The 18,257-nt window shown below is 49.5% G+C and overlaps 4 protein-coding genes across 4 annotated transcripts; all 4 read right to left on the reverse strand.

Moving 5' to 3' along the window:
- Nucleotides 1–1,235: 1,235 nt before the first annotated feature.
- TGAM01_v210395 (hypothetical protein) lies at nucleotides 1,236–6,054 on the reverse strand (the record flags this gene model as incomplete). Its single annotated transcript, XM_024550789.1, has 8 exons — nucleotides 1,236–1,985; nucleotides 2,041–2,573; nucleotides 2,647–2,785; nucleotides 3,435–3,471; nucleotides 4,091–4,706; nucleotides 4,864–5,203; nucleotides 5,576–5,598; nucleotides 5,859–6,054. The coding sequence occupies 8 exons, from the start codon at nucleotides 6,052–6,054 to the stop codon at nucleotides 1,236–1,238; spliced, it is 2,634 nt and encodes an 877-aa protein (XP_024404462.1).
- Nucleotides 6,055–8,128: 2,074 nt separating this feature from the next.
- TGAM01_v210396 (xanthine dehydrogenase) lies at nucleotides 8,129–12,393 on the reverse strand (the record flags this gene model as incomplete). The annotated part of the gene is made up of 3 exons (XM_018810626.1): nucleotides 8,129–9,860; nucleotides 9,928–12,123; nucleotides 12,209–12,393. The coding sequence occupies 3 exons, from the start codon at nucleotides 12,391–12,393 to the stop codon at nucleotides 8,129–8,131; spliced, it is 4,113 nt and encodes a 1,370-aa protein (XP_018656159.1).
- A 1,419-nt stretch (nucleotides 12,394–13,812) lies between these two features.
- On the reverse strand, nucleotides 13,813–15,572 carry TGAM01_v210397 (aminotransferase class I and II; the record flags this gene model as incomplete). The annotated part of the gene is made up of 6 exons (XM_018810627.2): nucleotides 13,813–14,306; nucleotides 14,382–14,597; nucleotides 14,660–14,829; nucleotides 14,891–14,963; nucleotides 15,034–15,293; nucleotides 15,400–15,572. 6 exons carry the CDS (start codon nucleotides 15,570–15,572, stop codon nucleotides 13,813–13,815), a joined length of 1,386 nt encoding a protein of 461 aa, XP_018656160.2.
- Nucleotides 15,573–16,471: 899 nt separating this feature from the next.
- On the reverse strand, nucleotides 16,472–17,577 carry TGAM01_v210398 (serine/threonine protein kinase; the record flags this gene model as incomplete). Its single annotated transcript, XM_018810628.2, has 2 exons — nucleotides 16,472–17,158; nucleotides 17,287–17,577. The coding sequence occupies 2 exons, from the start codon at nucleotides 17,575–17,577 to the stop codon at nucleotides 16,472–16,474; spliced, it is 978 nt and encodes a 325-aa protein (XP_018656161.2).
- Nucleotides 17,578–18,257: the final 680 nt, after the last annotated feature.

Raw genomic sequence — 18,257 nt, forward strand, 5'->3', positions numbered from 1 at the left:
CCTTTACCCGGTGCTTTGCTTCTCAGTAAACAGTCTCCCATTGCTTTATAAGTGACTTCATCTTGACAAATTTTTGCTTTTCGAACGGTCTCGTTCAAGCTATCCCAGTCCTTTAACGCAGTGGCCGCTTCAAAGTCAAATACAAGCAATGTGGAGAGTTTGGCAATCAAATCTATCGTGACGCTTTCTTCTTGAGTTGTATCGAGCTTGGTCTCTAGCATGGCATCGAATGCCCTGATGTGCCGTCTAGCTTCAAGATAGTGTTGTAAATGTGGTTCTACCTTGTCTTCCGTCCGAGATAGCGATATCAGCGCCGATGAGATAACAAAGTGGCAACGCATGGCCATTATTGCGATCTCACTGTCGTCAGGCGCGGAGAGATCTGTAGGATAGAAGCATGAAAAGGCAAGGCAAGCTTTGAATATCCGGAGGATATGAACAATGTCCCAAGTTTCACACTTCAACACACCCAAGTTGTATGCATTTTTCCGAAACCAGTGTAACTCAAACACAGTAAATAATTTGCCATCGCCATCTTGAGGATTCCGCTCAGCGCATTCGGCAGCTATATCCATAGAGTCAGAAAACGCTTCACATGATGTAATTGAGCAAATACCTTTCTCAAATAAGCAGCATAAATCGTCAGCATATACGGTGTTCTGAAGATGGACTTCCCTCATATTGCCCTCTTCTTCAATTGACTGGATGAGGCGTATTGAACACCGCAATATTGATGGCAGATTGCTCGGCGTCGCTTCATCGTCCTTCCAACTTCTAATAATGGCTTGAAGTGCCGCCAGAGCACATTGCCTGTCTCCCGCTAGCTGTGCCTCTCGGATACACGCGTATAATATGTCCCGACCTTCTGAAGACTCGGAGATTTGACTGAGATGTTGGATGCTTTCACAGCCAAGATCATGGTCCTGGTCAATGAGGGATATTTTGAATGTAAGATATCTCGTGAGAAAATGGTTTTTGACATTATCAGACATGGACTGAAAAACTTGTCGAGCTTTGCCTGTATCATTGAGATCCAGAGCACAGGTGATGAGTTTTCTGCTAAATTTGCCTTGGTTGGCTTCGCCACTATCCGTGAATATTGTGTGCAAGGCGATCGAGCACCAAGCCTCAACAACTTCAAAACGGTTATCGGAAATGACAGACTCTATTTTATTCCATATAACCTTCTATCCATTTAGCACAAGTAACAGGCTAAGTTACGAGCATTTGGAGCTTCAACTCACAGAGTGCGCTGCACCAGCAACGTCAGGCTCTAGGGGCTCAGAAAGGCCACCGCAAGCCTTGTCTAGTAGATTGTGAAGATCAGTCAGGGCTGAGATAGCATTTGTATCGTCCACTGTACTCATCCATATCCTTCGCACGAGAGTTTTACCCACCCAATCGCTATTCTTTGATGCAATGACGTGCCGCAGCAAAAGTTCATCCAATAGACCGCGCGCTAGACGATGGTTTCTGTCTCTCAAATTCTTGATATGATGCAAAAGAAAGGCGAAAGACGCATCAGAGTGGTCGAAAGAACGAACCATTCGATGTAGTATACTAAAGTAAGCTTCGATGTCGAAAACTTCTCCCGGAGCTTTCTGGAGAAGCTCAAGGCGCCAGTGCAGTACTAGCGGCTTGTTTCCAACCTCTGACTCGATGTATTCAATCAGTCTATTGGCTTCTTGAACACACTCCTGTGAACCGATGTCTAGAAGCCCGCGTACAAGTCCCTGGCAAATGGCCAATCGCAACTCCAGCCCTTTGATCGAGAGCTGATCTAACGCTTGGCGACTTATAAGATCGTAGGCGCGCTTTAACCATTTCACAGCCATACCGTAGTCTCCTTTTGAAGCAAGACCATATCCAATGTGCTGAAACGTATCAGCTATAAGCTCTGCAGAGCTAACATCGAGTGCTGGTCGAAGAAGATCAATTTTTCCAAACATGTGCTCTGCAACGTCAAGCCTATCTTCTTTCCAAGACTCTCCAACTTGTCAGTGAAGCACTCTGAAAGTATGTTTTGGCACAGATACATACCATAGCTGTCCTCATTGTCAAATATTCTGCGTCAAGCTTCACCCGTTCATTCTGTCCAATGGGATCCAAAGAGTCAAAAGGGATTGCTTTCAGGTGTTCCATCAGCTCCGCAGCTTTCTGCAGCGCCAACCTAGCCAAATCCCAATCTAATTCATCGATACAAATCTTGCCTAATGCCAAGGCCAGATTCATGAGATACACAGCCTCAGACTGGTTGTCCTTCTTGGCTCTGCCTGCACTTCGGCCCAATTCCAGCATCTGAAAGGCAAAAGACCGAGCCTTGACAATCAGCTTGGTGCTCTCCGCTGGTTTAGCCGCATCATGTTCTCTTCTCAATTTTACGCAAAGATTCCACAGATTGCGCCCTTTTCGTTCGGCATCCTTGGCCAAATCTGGGGGCAGAGGGCCGCTTGAGCCTGGTTGGGTTGCATTGTGAATCTGCTGAATATGATGGCCCGTGTCCGCGATGAGTAATTCGATATGTCCAGCGTCAAGGGGATTAGAGAGTTGAGATTGGAGGGTGGCTGCAAAGTCTATAACCAAAATCCGGTTAGAAGGCGATCTAAAGGGCGATGCGGATAAAGAGTAATGCGCTGCAATAATTACCAATGAATGAGCGGACTTTTCTTATCCTCGCAACGGAGGTAATATCCTCGAAAGGCATGCTAATGACGAGAAATAACTCTGCAATCTGGTAGAGGGCGAGATTCGCAGTTTCAAAAGCCTTGATTACGGGTAAGTCGCCCTGCCTTGCGTCGCAGCAGTGGCAGAAGAGAGAATACCAATCACGAAGAGATTTATCGCAACAGACAGCTGTAGGAGAGAAGAAGAGAAGAGAAGCAGAAGAAAAGGAACGGAGAGGGTGAAAAGGCTGAGTCGCTCGGAAACAATGACACGCAACAATCAGCAGCACCGCACCTTCCTCATCACGTCTCCCTTATGGGAAGGAAGGTGCCCCAGCGACGAGGGACTCAAAATCCAAGTACCTCCTCAGCAGGTCCCGTAGCATCTCTCAGTGCGCTCTCATGCGCAGTAGTGTTTATTCAATTGAAAAACTACCATGATGTTCAAATAAGGTAGGTTATGTGCCTGAAAAACTCTAGCGAACCCAATAGGAAAACCCCTCTCTGTTTATCAGCATCAACACCATCAACAACTGCTTCGAAATGATTCTTTCCAACATTTTCTGGGAATCTAAACGCCCCAGGAAGCAATATTGAAAAGAAGAAGAAAAGGAGAAAAAAAAAAAGAAAAAGGTGAACAAGGAATAAGAAAAAGCATAAAACATTATCAAAAGGTTTACCCCCTCAGCCATGCCCAGGAAATCCAGACTAAAAAAGCTCCCTTTTTTCCCAACCTTTGCCAGTTACGTAGGTATATAAACCGGCCCATACCAAGTCCAATAAGTCGCCCTTTTCTCGTCCGAGCGTACTAAAGCCTAACAGTAGCAAATACAGTGATTCATTAACCGGAAGGTATAGGGTTCACGATGCAGGAGGATCGTGCGGCAAAAAGTTTCCAACAATCAGTGCGGGCCTAAAATAAAAAGAAAGAAAGAAAGTTAGCTTCTTGCTTCTTGCTTATTCTGCATGTCTGTAGATGACTCACAGCTTATGCTCATCACGGCGTATCGAAAACGAAAAGCAACACTTAATAATGGGGTGATCTGACGAATCACTAGGATTCTTCAGAGAGCACGCCGTCAACAACGTATCGTGCGCTGGATCAAACGCAATGGTGCCAAATTCCTCCCAATATCGCACCATGGACTCTTCTGTAAGTATCTCGTGTAGCGCAATCTTGCCCTAAACGATCTGGTCAGTACTGATTACCACTTGTAGCTAGTAAAAGCCTTCTCCGGAGAACGGAAGAAAGGGGGGAGACACTAACATCTCGCAACCGATCGACTGGCACGTTAATCAGCTCCGCCATCTCTTTATTTCCTCTAAAAATTTCCCCCGTTCGTCTCCAGCAGCACGCCGGCACTGCCATGCTCGCAAAGACTCGGTCATAATCCATCAGCTGTTTCTCGAACCACATCTCTACGTACACAAGCTGCATGTCTGTCAAACCCTGTGCCTTTTCTCTAAATTTGGGACGAAACTGGTTGATTGTTCGCAAAATCTTTTGTTTCGAAGAGGGCGCGATATGACCGTCCAAGTATTTGCCCAACTTTGCATAGCCATTGATGTAATTGAAAGGTTTGAGTAAGCCGGCATCGTACTTGGCCTTGAGCACGCGAGACATGCGCTCTTCTGGGTTGTCATTTCCAGAAGGGTCGGCAGCCTGAAGGTAGTATTCTCGTGTCTTGTCCTTATTAGACCTCGTCACCGTCTTATCGTCAACATTGGGGGGAGGTAGCATGGATCCTCGCATATGCTGTGCCTGTAGGGAGCCGCTTGCTGCTAAATCGTTGTTGTTACTGCTGAAGCCACCAAGCATCTCTGACGCCGCTCCTGGCCGATTAAAGGCTGCGCTATTCTGAGCTTCATTGGAGGCAAGGTTGCTCTCATCGAGGAGGCTGCTGTGCAGAAAGTCGTTGAGTAGATTGAACTCGTGAGTGACCTCGGGTCCAATCATATAATTGGGGTTATAGGTATTCATATCGTGGTAATTCTGCGCCGTAAGCCAAGCATCCGAGAAGCCCGCAACTGCTTCACTGTTAGCTACCCAAAACATCATCATACTCGTGACAAAGATGAAATTGGGCTGGAGACTGGGCAAGCATTTTGATAAAATGGAGAAAAGCACAAAGGAGCGAGTCTTAAAAGCAATTAAAGGGGAACCAAGGGGTGGTTCCAATCTTCTTCTGGCAGGGCTTACATTGATTCGCGTTACCATTGCTGTTCAGCGCGCTGGATTGCAAGCCCGACGAAGCGTCGGGTTGCACAAGAGACAATGGATTGCCTTGTCCAAGAACGCCTCCAGCCCCAATGCCCGAATTTGCCCTCTGCCTGGCGCCATCGAAAGCTGGGGGTGGGCCCATGGCGCTGGAGAGGGAGCTGTGGCCCAAATCAGACGGTGACATGGTGTCGGAGTCATCTACGGACGCTGTTGAGGCGGTTTTGGCGGAGGCCGTCTTTTTCTTTGGCTCCGATTCGCGGGGCTCATCGTGGCAGAGATGACCAATATTCCTCTTTATGCATCTGGTACACGGCCGCTCCTATGCAGGGCGTTAGAATATCGGATCAGAGATTTCGGCCAGTAGAAAGCCCTATACGTAGAGGGAGCCTTGAATAATGCCATGAAGCCTTCCGTGGCAGATTGGAGGAGAAAAGGAAAAAAAAAAAAAATAACATAACCCCTCTGCGGAGGTTTATGCAGGAGATGTACTTACGAGATCGCATGTCATGTGCTACTCGCATCCAAGTTCCAATCAGTTAGCCACGATCCTTCTTCTTTCCTTTTCGTCTCCTTTCATTACAAGTGAAGCAGTGAAGCAGTGAAGCAGATAAAATGCCAGTCATGCTTTCACACGCAAGTGGCATCACATCATATCACCGTCTGCTCTTCTTTCAAGGCGGGTCAGACTTACAGATCTGCGACAATACACGCAAGCTGCAGAGGCAGAGGCAGAGACACGCAGCTACTCGTTAGCCTATGTTGCAATACACATACACACGTGCTCGACTTTTGCGCCTCCAAGGTCGCCAGCCACATGAATTCGACCGAATTGAGGGTGGGTGGAAGAGAAGAAGAGAAAGAGGCAGCAAGCCAACCGTCGCGTCCAGCTGGCCCTCCTTGTCCAGCTCTCCGGGAAACATCACGATAACTGGAATTCAGGGAGGGGGGGTGTGAGAAGGCAAGATGTTGCGTACCGTGGTTAACCTTGCGTCTCTTCTTGGGATTCTTGCCTGCGCCTCCAGCCGCATTGCGATCCTTATCCTTGACGCGCTCGACCGCATCGCCTTTGGCAGCCAGCCTGCTTCGCTCCACCACCTTGTTTCCGCCTCCCTTGGCATCCATGGCACCCGACGCCATGGCCGTGGTACCGGCAGCCTTGCGCTCGCTCATTGCTGCTGTGCTCTCTCACGGTGCTGCCCTCTGTTGTGTATGCCCTTTTTTGTCTTTTATTGACCTATTGTCCTTTGTCTCTGTTTCCTCGGGATCTCTCTCTCTCATCTCCCGACGGCTCGGGCTCCCATTGGATCTATCCGCCTCGGAAGGGTTACGCAAACACGACAAGACTGCAGATCATCGAACAGGAGGGAGGGAGAGTAAGACGTCGCAACTGTTGTTTCGAGCGGTCCCGATGGCGCAACCAGCATTGCCCGAAGCTGTGCGGCCAGCCCTTTCCCCCAAAGAAGGCGACACAGGGTCTCCCCCGTCAACGCACGAGGACAAGAGGAACAGACGTGAAAACACAGGCAAAGGAAAAAAGAAACAAAAGAGGTCGTGTGAGATCCAACCACCAGCCGGTCCGTGTTGGCCGGTCTTCGGAGGGCGCAGACAAGGCGTTCGTCTCGTTCGGCCGGTGTTTCGAGAATCAGGATCGCGGTCCTTTTGCCAGGCAGGAATGGGATGCAGACGCAGAGTTTGGCCAGCAAACCGAGATTTAAGTTGAGCACGAGAGCAAGAACCGCATCAGCAGGAAGCGCAAAACCGCAGCTGCGTTGAGGCACCCGGGCCTTGTTCAGCTGGGCGGCCCCCCCCCATAATCCTCCCTCCTGGTGGGGACCTGGCACCGAAGGCTTTTCGTCTCGCGGGGCTTGGCGCTAAAGAAATGGGCGCAGTACCTGCGCTGCGCTAACTGCCCGGGGCCTTGAATGCTGCAGCCAGACTGCACTGTACTGTAGCGGGAGACGGGTGCTGGATGGGTGCTGCTGAGCGCTGTACGGCAATGCCTAGACAGCGCCTGTAATGGGCAGGCAACCTAACTGTAGCCGCTATAACTCGTAGTGGAGGGTCGCCCAACCGCCGCAATTTGCAGAGCTGCCTGCACAACACACACACAAGTAACATCCAGCGCGATATTGACGAATTTTTTTCTCTCCTGGTTGTTGGTCCCTGTCAATGTCTAATGCCCGCATGCTTATTGGGCACCGCAATTAAGGTTTTTCTCTTCATCTGTTCTTTGCCCTCTTCTCTCACTCAAAGCACGACACCACTATGAAATAGAGATGCTGCTAACACGGATCCCCAGCAACTACGGATGAGAACATTGAACATATAAAATCACCCTTCTACCGAGGAAAGCAGCGCTGTCGGTCCAGCAAGCTATAAAAGCGCTAAATGCACTTCCCGTTCCCATTTTCCCGGCCCCAAGCCAGCCGCCGGCCTCACGGGTCGGATGTCGTCGCTTCGCTCGTGCCGAGCTACATCCATGACATACATGTTGGAGCCAAACCATGCCAAAAACCACATGCAGGACCTCGGGAACTACAGGCATGGGTCGAATATTATTGCAAGGGGGGACTTCAAAGATGGACATTGGCCTGTCCGCTCCAGTACTACATGATTGCTAGTGACGTAAAGAGTAGTTGAGCTAGGTAACGATAGTATAGGCAGTCAATTTTAAAACTAAATTTCGCCATTAATTTAAGAAGATAGATAGAATCATTGACACATGATAGCAACATATTCATTAGAATGAAGAAATATTGAACATTGCTTCAGCGGCTATAGCAGGCTTTCTGCCAGCCGATAGTCCTCTAATCCGGCAACTCACTTCAATTTTCGCCGTCACATCGGAATATCTCGGATCAGCGCACCTCGATATTACATAATGCTTCTGTTTTTAAACCAAGCCTGACGGAGAATCGCGGGATAACGCTTGGAGCTAGGATTTCTATATTTGGCAGTGTTCTTATAAGAGATTTTCTAATTTTGAATTTTTGTAGCAAAGAAACAGTTGAGTGATCCTAGCGCTAATATATCACATGGTCGCTGCGTACATGTAAGATGATTGGCATATTAGGAGACGATAATGGCCCTCGAATCATGGCCGAGTGATGAGCATGCCAAGAAGGGCAGGGAAAGACAAGATGGCCAATCAGAGTAAATTCATTCCCAGCTGATGATACTGCAGAGTGATTGAGTGCATATGCACATCATAAGTAGATGGTCAAATGATGTATAGTGCTGCAGCTCATATCGCCACAAAGAAGCTCTTCTCTCCTTCCTTGGGAGCCACACGAGCCTTTCTCATAATCTCATCCTCGCACATCAATCTGATCCTCTCCGGCGTAGCGGGACTCTCCAGCCTCAGCAGCCCATCTTCGCCATGATCTCCTCCTCCTCCAACTTTCGCCTCAATGCCGGCGTCTTTCCGCGCAGCCTTGAGCGCATCTCGAATAGCAAAGAACACTGAACTACCCATGAATAGCGGAGGCTCGCCCACGCCTCTGCTGCGCTGGATCGTCCGCAAATCCTTCCACTCGACGTCCTTGAGCAGCGTGACGTTGAACTCCTGGGGAATGTCGCGGAAGCCGGGGATCTTGTACGCCCCGGGCCCGCGCGTGAAGAGATTGCCGGCCATGGCGCCGTTCCTTAGCCACAGGGACTCTTCCATGGTGAAGAGCCCGAGTCCTTGCATGAAGGCGCCCTGGATCTGGCCGTAGTCGATGGCCGGGTTGATGGAGTGGCCAACATCCATCTTGATATCTGCGCGGAGGCAGGTCCACGTGCCGGTCAGCACGTCGATTTCTACCTCGGAGAGCGCCACTCCTTGCGTAAAGTAGAAGAACAGCTTGCCCTTGTTCTCGCCCCATGTGTACCCAATCTCTGGTGTCTTGTAGAAGCCCTGAGCAGACAGGTTGACGCGGTCGAAGTAGGCGGCATGAGCCAGGTCTTTCATCGTGGCCTCCGGACCGAGTTTCTCTCTGTAAGGGGCGAGTCGCTCATTGAGTTGCTTGCACGCGTTGAAAATGGCATATCCGTTCAAGTCGGAAGAAGCTGATGCAGCTGTTGAAGAAGCATTGGCAACCGTGTTGGTGGCCGTTTCTGAGATGTGGACATTGTCCAGAGGAACCTGTAGAGCTTGTGCAGCAATCTGAGTCATCTTGGTGTGAAGTCCTTGGCCCATTTCAGTGCCTCCATGAGCCACCAGGACGGAACCATCGTGATAAATGTGTACCAGGGCTCCCGCCTGGTTGAGGAAAAGGGCCGTGAAAGAAATTCCAAACTTGGTGGGAATCAGAGCCATTCCCCTCTTACGCCATTTATGGCTCTCATTGAATTTGACAACGGCCGCTTTGCGCTCTGCATAGTTGTTTTCTTCCTGAACCTGCTTGTACATGAGCGGGACATGCCAATCTGTAACAGCCTGGTTAAAGTGCGTCAGGCCAAGAGGCTCGTAAAAGTTGATTTCCCGCAGGCGGTCAATGGGAATGCCCAAACGGTCCGCGCACTCCTCCATGCAGGTTTCCATGATGAACATGCCCTGAGGCCCACCGAAGCCGCGGAACGCCGTATTGGAAACGGTGTTTGTTTTGCAAATGCGGCCTCTAACAAAGGCATTAGGAATGCGGTAGCACCCGTCGACGTGTGCCATTGCTCGCTCAAGTACTGCAGCGCTGAGATCAAAGGTCCATCCGCCGTTGTTGAAGATGTCGACATCAAGCGCCTGAATCTTTCCATCCTTGTTGAAACCTATCTTGTATTTGCCCAAGAAAGGGTGCCTTTGGCCCATGGTGATCATGTCTTCTTCTCGAGTCAGCATGCAGCGGACTGGTCTCTTGGTCTTCTTGGCAGCGAGAGCTACGGCGCAGCTGAGAGGGATAGATCGAGTCTCTTTGCCACCAAAGCCGCCTCCTAGTCTCTTTACACGGACGACAACTTTGTTAGCTGGTACATCGCAGATACGAGCAGCGAATGCTTGCCTATAGATAAGAAGAGTCAGCTATAAAATCCCACAAAACAGATGAGAAATAGAAAAGAAACACTCACGCCTCATTTGGATTCTGCGTGCTAGAGAAAACCTCCATTGCTCCATCTTCTGGACTAGGAACGACCAGAGTTGCATTGGTTTCCAAATAAAAGTGCTCTTGGCCACCCATCCGCGAAGTGCCTGTAAAGACATAATCACAATTCTTGAAAGCTTCTTCCACGTCGCCCGTCTTAATCTCGCGGTAGAATGGGTGAAAGCTGTCGTTCTGGATGGCCTCCTCGATTGTCAAGATGGCTGGTAAATCTTCGTATTCTATCTTGACAGCTCTGGCTGCTTCTTGGGCTTTGGACGCCGAAGTAGCGAGGATCATGGCAATGGGTTGACCGGCTGTGCGTACTTCGCCTTCGGCAAAGAAAAGCTCATCGAAATTAGGTGCGCCAAACCGATTAGCAGAGGCCGACGGCACATCTTGCCTGTCCACATAATCAACCACGCCAGGCATGTCGAGAGCAGTAGAATAATCGATAGAGAGGATCTTGGCATGTGCTCGGGTTGACAGAACCCAGCATCCATACAACTCATTCTTCATGGGCGGGATATCGTCCGTGTACTGTGCTTCACCAGTCGTCTGTTTCAGTGCGGCAAGATGGATGTTCGATTTGCCAGTGACCTCTTTCTCGTAAGCTGCCGCTGCGGTTGAATCGGTTCGCCCAAACGATATAGATCGCTCTATTTCATCGATGGCTTGCGTATCAATGTGCTCGCTTTGCCCGCTCAGGATAGCGAGAGCATCGTGATAGAAGCGGTAGAAGAAGCCGAGAGCCAGCGCTTTTCGATATGATGCCATGCCTCCAGGAACGCTGAATTCAAGATCAAAATCGTTCCCTAGGGCACTCATAGTTCCCTCCAGCGTCTCCAGCTCGGCAAGACGTTTCCCAACCAGGTACTCTGATGCAGTCTTGGCCGAGACAGTCATGGCAGCCAAGCCGCCATAGATGAGGTTACAGTCAGTAACAACGCCGTCGTCGTCGAGTTTGACTCTCAGCGCCGCAGTGACAATGGCAATGTCGTCGTCCTTTCTCTTCGCTTGCTTGTAGGTTCGGTAGAACTCTCCCTTGGCCGCGGTAACGGGAATCCTTAGTGATGCGATGACGGCGTCTTGAGCAAGCGCTGTCCTTCGGTATCCTGTGAAGAACTGTGACAGCGGAATCTCCGTCTCTTTAGCCAATGACTTCGCCACCAAGACTGCATTTGCACCCCACAAGGCCGGATTCAAATCAGATATGGGCGAAGCGGTGACTAGATTTCCAGCAGGAGTTCCGACATTTCTGATCTGCCTGCCGGCAAAGTACTTTAACTGTTTCAGAATACCCTTGAATACTTGCGCTCTTTCATGTCCATATCGCTCGATGGCGTCTTCACAGATATGCTCAAAGTCAGTCAGGGTCACGTTGCCACCAATTTCGAGATGATCCTCCTTGAACTCGTATTGTCGCAGCTCGGCGATGTCGCCCACGTAAACCGATACCGGGTATTGTAACGCTTTGAACTTGATTTCGATCTGCGTCTCGGTACTTCCTCCAATAATCTTGGCGTGTGGGTGCACACTCTTGATTTGGAGAAGCTGCTCCAGTGTGACGGGTCGAAACCACTTCTTCCTCTTGTTGCCGAAAGCGAGAGGCCGTAACTCATGCTTCTTCAGGGAAGGGGGGAAGATGAGTTCGGTATCCGGATTATACTCGATGAATCCTGGAGGCGTGAATCTTTTGATTGGCTGGTCATCGTTCTTTTTGTCCATACAGCATCCCCCCGCAGGCTTGCCACTTCCATTTTCCATGCAGCAACCGCCGCCGCCATTAGTTGTGGCCTTGCCGCATGACATCTCGGCGCTGAAGGTGTTGGCTGCGTCTAGAATAGATCTGTACCCCGTGCAACGACACAAGTTACCGTCAAAGGCTTCTTCCACCTCATGCTGCGTAGGGTTCGAATTGTTTCGTAGCAAGGCATACAGGCTCATGACAATTCCGGGCGTGCAGAACCCGCATTGGCTCCCATGAGATTTGGCGACGCGTTCTTGTGTGGGATGCGGGCTCTTTGTGTTGCCAATGCCCTCAATGGTGACGACATGTTTGCCATCGAGACTTACAAGAGGTGCTAGGCAGGCATTCACACTCGCGTGATAGATCTTCTTGGTGGTGGGGTTGTACTGGCTCACAACAATGGTGCAAGCACCGCATCCACCTTCGCCGCAGCCACTGTTAATCAGAGGGTTTGTTAGTTTTGTTTCGTTGATGAGTCTCAGATTGAGATGAAACTGTGGAAACGGGTGATGAATCGTACAGCTTGGTTCCTGTCAGTCCAATGCCTCTCAGGTACTCTAGGACTGTGATCTCAGGGTCAATTTCGTCGAGAACGACTTTGGTTCCGTTGAGGTAGAAGCGAATGGTGTCCTCAAACTTGGCAGTCAGATCCGCCAGCGTGTCCAACTGCCCGTCTCGTTCGGGGGATATCGCAATGGGCGCCATTGTGACGATTTGAACAGAAGAAATAGGATTGAATGGGAAGAGGGGAGTTGTGAAGGGAACGCTAGGACATAGCAAAGCAGAGAAGAATAAGATGCCAAAGATGCAAAAGATGATTAGAAATGCAAAGAATCAGCCAGTAGTAGAACAATCCAATTCAAACCAATACAGCACGCTTGAGATATTGCTTGGTTTAAAGAAGAGTTTCCTCAGCTTGATTGTGCTATGCGCTCACCGGTAGGAATGTCCAAGCGTAGTTGTAGTTGTACCAGGTGGCGATACGGATTGTCGAGTTCCTGAAAAGAGGCGGTGGTACCCAAGTACAAGTATATATTCCCAAGGTACGGCCAGAATTCAGGTCCCGTGGCCGAGAATGGCGCAGGGCTGCCCAACCACATCGGCCGCTACCCCATATTATACGATATGGACGATGGATTCATGTAGATAAGAGCACAGTACATGCACGAGCCAATGGAAGCTAATCCTAGGCGGAGGCAACATGTGCGTAAACATGCACGATCCGCCGTCTGGGTGAAACTTTGCACTGGGCTGTGCCGATGCCACCCACCTCGGAATAGTACCAGTAGGTATCTCTGTTGGCTACCTATACGGAGTGCAGGTACCGTTTTGCCTCTTCTCTCATACAAGTCTACCTCGAGTACATGTGTGCAATCGCCGAGGCCAATCAAGGTTGTGACAACTCAGCTGCAGCAAACTAAAAACTATGCGGTAGCAGTATATGCCGGGAAAATACTATATTGTCTCGTAGGCCACATAAGCTTACCTCGAGTAAGCAAAGCACTGCGCTACGTAATTGATTGATTAATAACAGCAAAAGACGCTACTGTAGCCGTCGAGCATCGCATTTTAGCACCGGGCCTCCATATTGGAGATCGCTATCGCCCCTCACTGCCAGTTTCCCCCGCTGGAGCAATCCGCGCTTCGGCCGGCTCCGCTGCTGAAAGGGCACTCCACCCATCGGGTAGTTCCACTGTCGATGCTGAGAAGGGAGCGAATTTGAGGCTCTTGTCACATCTCAGGTAAGAAATAAAAAGTATAAATGAACGATTAGAGTATGTTCGGGCAGTGTAAAATGCTGGGGCCGGCTCGTTGATTTCAGCAATCCAGGGTCTATGGCTCTTTCAAATTGCGTTCATAGAGAATCAGATATTTGCTGAAAGAGAGTCAGATGTCCAGACTAGCGATCCCAACTGGGTACTCTGTGATGCCCAGATGAACCCGTTCTCTTATCTCTTTCATTCTATCTATTTCAAAATTGGGAACGTCCGAATCTCGTGATTTCAATAATATCTCCTATGTGAGGAACGGAAATCTATTGTGCCACAAGTCCCCTTTCCTAAGTTCCACCAGCCTCGCTTTTCGTCTACACATATATATTGGAAACGTTGTATTTTGTTACATCTATTTCATATACTTCTTCAGTCCCCGCAGTCTATTCTTCGCCTCCTCCAACACCGAATCCTCCTTGCACACCGCAAACCGCAAGTAATCCTCCGCCATGTGCGCATTCTCATCCGTATAAAACTCCGTCGGCGGGATCGCCGCAACGCCAACCTCGTGGATCAAGAACCACGCCAGCTGGAAGTCTCTCGGCCGGCTTGCCACGTGCGCCGGGAAAGGGTAGTCCTCTGGCAGCTGCACCTTGGCCATGTTGACCAGAACAAAGTAGCCGCCCTCGGGCTCGGAGTAAGGGAGGCCCAGCTCGTCCCAGACTCCGTTGAAGAGATTCATCTTGGCCTTCATGTCTCGGACGGTCTTGTCCCAGAAGCCTTCGGCTTCGGCCTTTTCGAATCCGACAGCGCAGGCTTCTTGTAAGGGCGAGACGGATGAGTAGCAGATGCGCGTGTGTGCTGCGGAAACGTATTTGATGAGATGCTCGGGGCCCATCAGCCAGCCTGAAAGAAATCATCATGTTAGTGGTTAAGAGTCCTCGTCAGTGTTAACACTAGATGGGAGTGTTTATGCCATACCGACACGCCAACCGGTGGCATAAAAGTTCTTGCCAGCAGAACCAACCGTAATAGTCAGCTGTTCGATTTCAGGCGACAGAGTCGAAATTCTGGTAAAGGGTACGTAGAACAGACGATCATACACCTCATCAGAGAGAATAATGATCTCATGTTTCACACACAGGTCGCCAACCTTCTGCAGCTCCTCCTTGGAGAACACTTTGCCAACAGGGTTGTCTACAAGAGTGACAGATATTAGCCATGCTCATCTTTTCGTGATCCAATAGAAGCAAACTCACGGGGAGTGTTGAGAACAATCATCTTTGTCTTGGGGGTAATGGCTCTCTCCAGCTCATCAAAGTCAATGGTCCAGTCGGCTGCCGAAGACGTCTTGACGGCTCCCGTGGCAGGAGGGTGCAGGGGCACATAGACAATCTTGCCGCCGGGCATCTCAATGTTGCTAATGTACCTATTTCTCAGTGTAAGCAACTCTTGGCATGACACAAATTATGTTGATGGGTTGCACGTACTGGTCAAAGAAAGGCTCAAAGATGATGACCTCATCACCAGGCTCAATGAAAGCCATGAAAGCACTCAGCATGCCTATATCAATGTTTAGAAAACCGGCTGCAATCCTCGCAATATCACCTTCACCTCATCCAGGTCAACTCACCCTCGTTGGCTCCCGTCGTAATGGTTACTTCAGTTTCGGGGTTAATCTTGCGTCCCCAATAGGGCGAGTAGGCGTCGGCAATGGCCTGCTTTAGCCTGGGCCTGCCCTTGGTGGGAGAGTACTGGTTGCATTCCACCCGGTCGAGCGCATCTTTGGCTGCGTCGAGGATGAACTTGGGCGGGTTGTATCCGAAGAAGCCCTGTCCCATGTTGACGATGGGCTGTTTGGGCGACGCCGCAGCCGCCTCGTTGATGATGGACCTGGACCACTCTCGTCTCAGCAATTGGCGTCTCAGTCTTCAATATGGCTCTGTTGTCTTCAAGCCCCAAACTTATATGCACCCACATGCACACACGCGCAACTTACCACACATCCTGCTTCTGGCCCTCGACCCGCGCCGCGGGCTTTAGCTTCAGACTGCCACTCATGGCGGAATAAGATCTGAGGGTATGCGCCACAGGCTCTCTTCTCCCAGCAGCGAGAGCGATTTGGTTTCGAAAAGTCACAAGAGAAGAGGTTCGAAGAGCAGAAAAAGACATTGAAAGACGCGCGCCCGCTTTTTTTGTCCCCTTCGGCAAAAAGAGCTAACGCAGTAGCCGGTGATGCGATTGATTGATATATGGAGAAAAAAAAGAAGAGTGCTCGGACTTGGCTTATCACCACCCCTCCTTTTGGGCCTTGATCTTTTGTGTCTTTTATATGCCGCCTGTAGCCACGCAGGATTGCAGAGCCGAGATGCTGAACGCTGGACTCGGGCTCGGTCGGTTACTCAACAGACAATTCCGCTCTGCTACTAATGCTTGATGACACTCAAAGGGCGAGACTGACCGGTTGCGACATCGGCTTAAGCAGGGCTACACAGGCACTGAAAGCAGCAGGTCGCTGACTAAGGGTGCTGCGGGACCGCCAAAGGATCTAGGCGATGGCGTCAGTTCCCGTGAGGATGAAGATTAACGATCAGCCGGATATCTACCAGGTATACGGTTGAGTTCTTGCAGTAGTCAGGGCACAAAGGGTGCATCGGGGGTTCTTGGTACGGAGTACTCAGGCATACAATTAATTCCATTGGCTTGATTATATGTGCCTAGGTAGCGATAGAGCATATGCCTACGGCAGTATAAGCTCTAGCAGCTGAGCTACCCTAATACCATACAGATGGATGGCGATATGACAAGAGCTGTGATATAAAGTCAACACAATGCTGTACAGTAATGTATTAGGATCCAAATTTCAGAGAAAATGTAAAAGAAACACGGTTATGCACCTGATACTATATCCACGTATAATTTTCCTTTCTCCCTGTAATAACATGGAATCAAAGTGCATACATAACCGCCTCAACTCATTTCGTACCATCAACAACGTACCAGCAATCCAGTCTCTCATCATAACAAATCAACCATGGCTCTACAAAGCACACCAATTAACAACAAATTCCTTACCAAAACGAGATAGGCCGAAATTCCTCAGGAGACTTGATTCGCAGTCCCTCCGTGCCAACGCTCTCCTCTCCTCCCTTCATCTCCTCAAGAAGACTAACCGTCGCCTCATAGCATTTCTCCGCTGTGATGCGCTCTCTAGCTCTCCAAGCAAGCAATCTCATCAAAAGCTTGACAATTTTGTTTCTGGGGTTCAGCTTCTGAAGCTGCTGCGCGTGGTTTGCGCATTGTCGGGGGTACCTCGCAAACCCGGCCTTGGTCTTCTCACACTGCGGCCACTGGCCAGTCATTCCCAGCAGGCTGATACCCAGAGCCCAAATATCGTCGCTTTTGCCTTCATGGCGATTATTGGCCGTCATCTCTGGTGACCAGTAGTTGGGCGTACCGCCAGGGCGGCCCCGGTACGAATCATGAACCTTACAGTCTGCGCAGTCCGCCAACGCTACGCTGATGGGGTCGAGACGGCGAACAAGGATGTTTCTCGGCTTGATGTCTGAATGAAAGTAGCCTCTTCCATGGAGGTAGGCGAGCGCATCTGATATCTGACTGGTGGCTAGAAGGATCTCTTCTTTGCCCATGCCGCCAGGAGCGTGGTTGATACGCATATGGAGGGTTCCTTCAGTACAGAGCTCGGTGATTAAAAGAGTAGCATCTTCTTTGTCTAGCTCTTTGTAAAGCTCGATAAACTCCAAAATGTGTTTCTGAATGAACAAAGAAATGAAAGCAGTTAGTTGAGTGTGCTGACTGGTTTTTGCTCTCACTTGTACTGAAGACAAAGAAATTTTAATAATGGAAAAAAGAAAAAGAAACTTACGTGAGATAGCGTGCGAAGCATTTTGGTCTCTTTATAAAGCTGGTTAACCGACGTGGATGCCTTGCCAGCCAGTATCTTTCCATCTTCAACTCTCCGGGTCTTATAGACGATGGACCACCCTCCCTGGCCCAAGACGCTACCCCGAAGGTACTTGTCAGAGGCAAAAGTGCGCTTATGCACATCTGAATATATCTCGTCTTTTTCCGTCCATGTGTCGAAGGTATCGAAATTAGTATCCGGGTTTGTGCCTTGCGAGAACCACGTTCCCTCAGGAGGACTGTTACTGCCCATGATAAGAAGGCTGTCGGACAACTTTTGCTCTGCAAGATGAGTTACTCCGGAGTAAATAAGAGAAAGAAACGAAAGGATTTGGGATGTCAGGAATTTAAAGAAGAAGAAAGAAACGCCGTTCAAAGAAGACGCGAGCCAAGCGTTGCCAACGTTACACGATGTCAGGTGTGCATGAAGCTGATGAAATTCATCAAAAAGGATGAGGCTGAAGGAGAAATAAAGAGGCAGGAAAAAAGAGTGAAGAAGAAGGTCATAAATACGTGCAACCCAAGCTTCAAAACAAACTGCAAACGCCCGGGGCAATACACTGCCCTCCCCCCCTAAAGCAAGAGTGCCTTGGTGCCCTCTACACTATAAGGTGTAGCACATAGCCTCAGTACCTAAGGTAGGAAACTTTCATCCCAAGCACATCTAAGTCGGCTATAGCTGCCAACAATTAGACAACAAATTTTCTTTTTTTTATAAACAAACTTCCCGTAGGTGCGTTTATAATAGAAGGGTGACAGCTTATTGGCGGTTGAGCAAACTGTTGAAGAAAAAGCATACCAGATTCACCCAAAGAAGCATTATTTCGCAGCTTCATGGCAACAAGTTACAAAACAAAAAGTCAAATTAACAACCATATTCGTCGTCTGATAGACTCCCCGAGATATGTGATTATAATGATACACTTTAAAAAA

The sequence above is a fragment of the Trichoderma gamsii genome, assembly GCF_001481775.2.
Source record: "Trichoderma gamsii strain T6085 chromosome Unknown Scaffold_62.2, whole genome shotgun sequence".
Taxonomy (NCBI): Eukaryota; Fungi; Ascomycota; class Sordariomycetes; order Hypocreales; family Hypocreaceae; genus Trichoderma; species Trichoderma gamsii.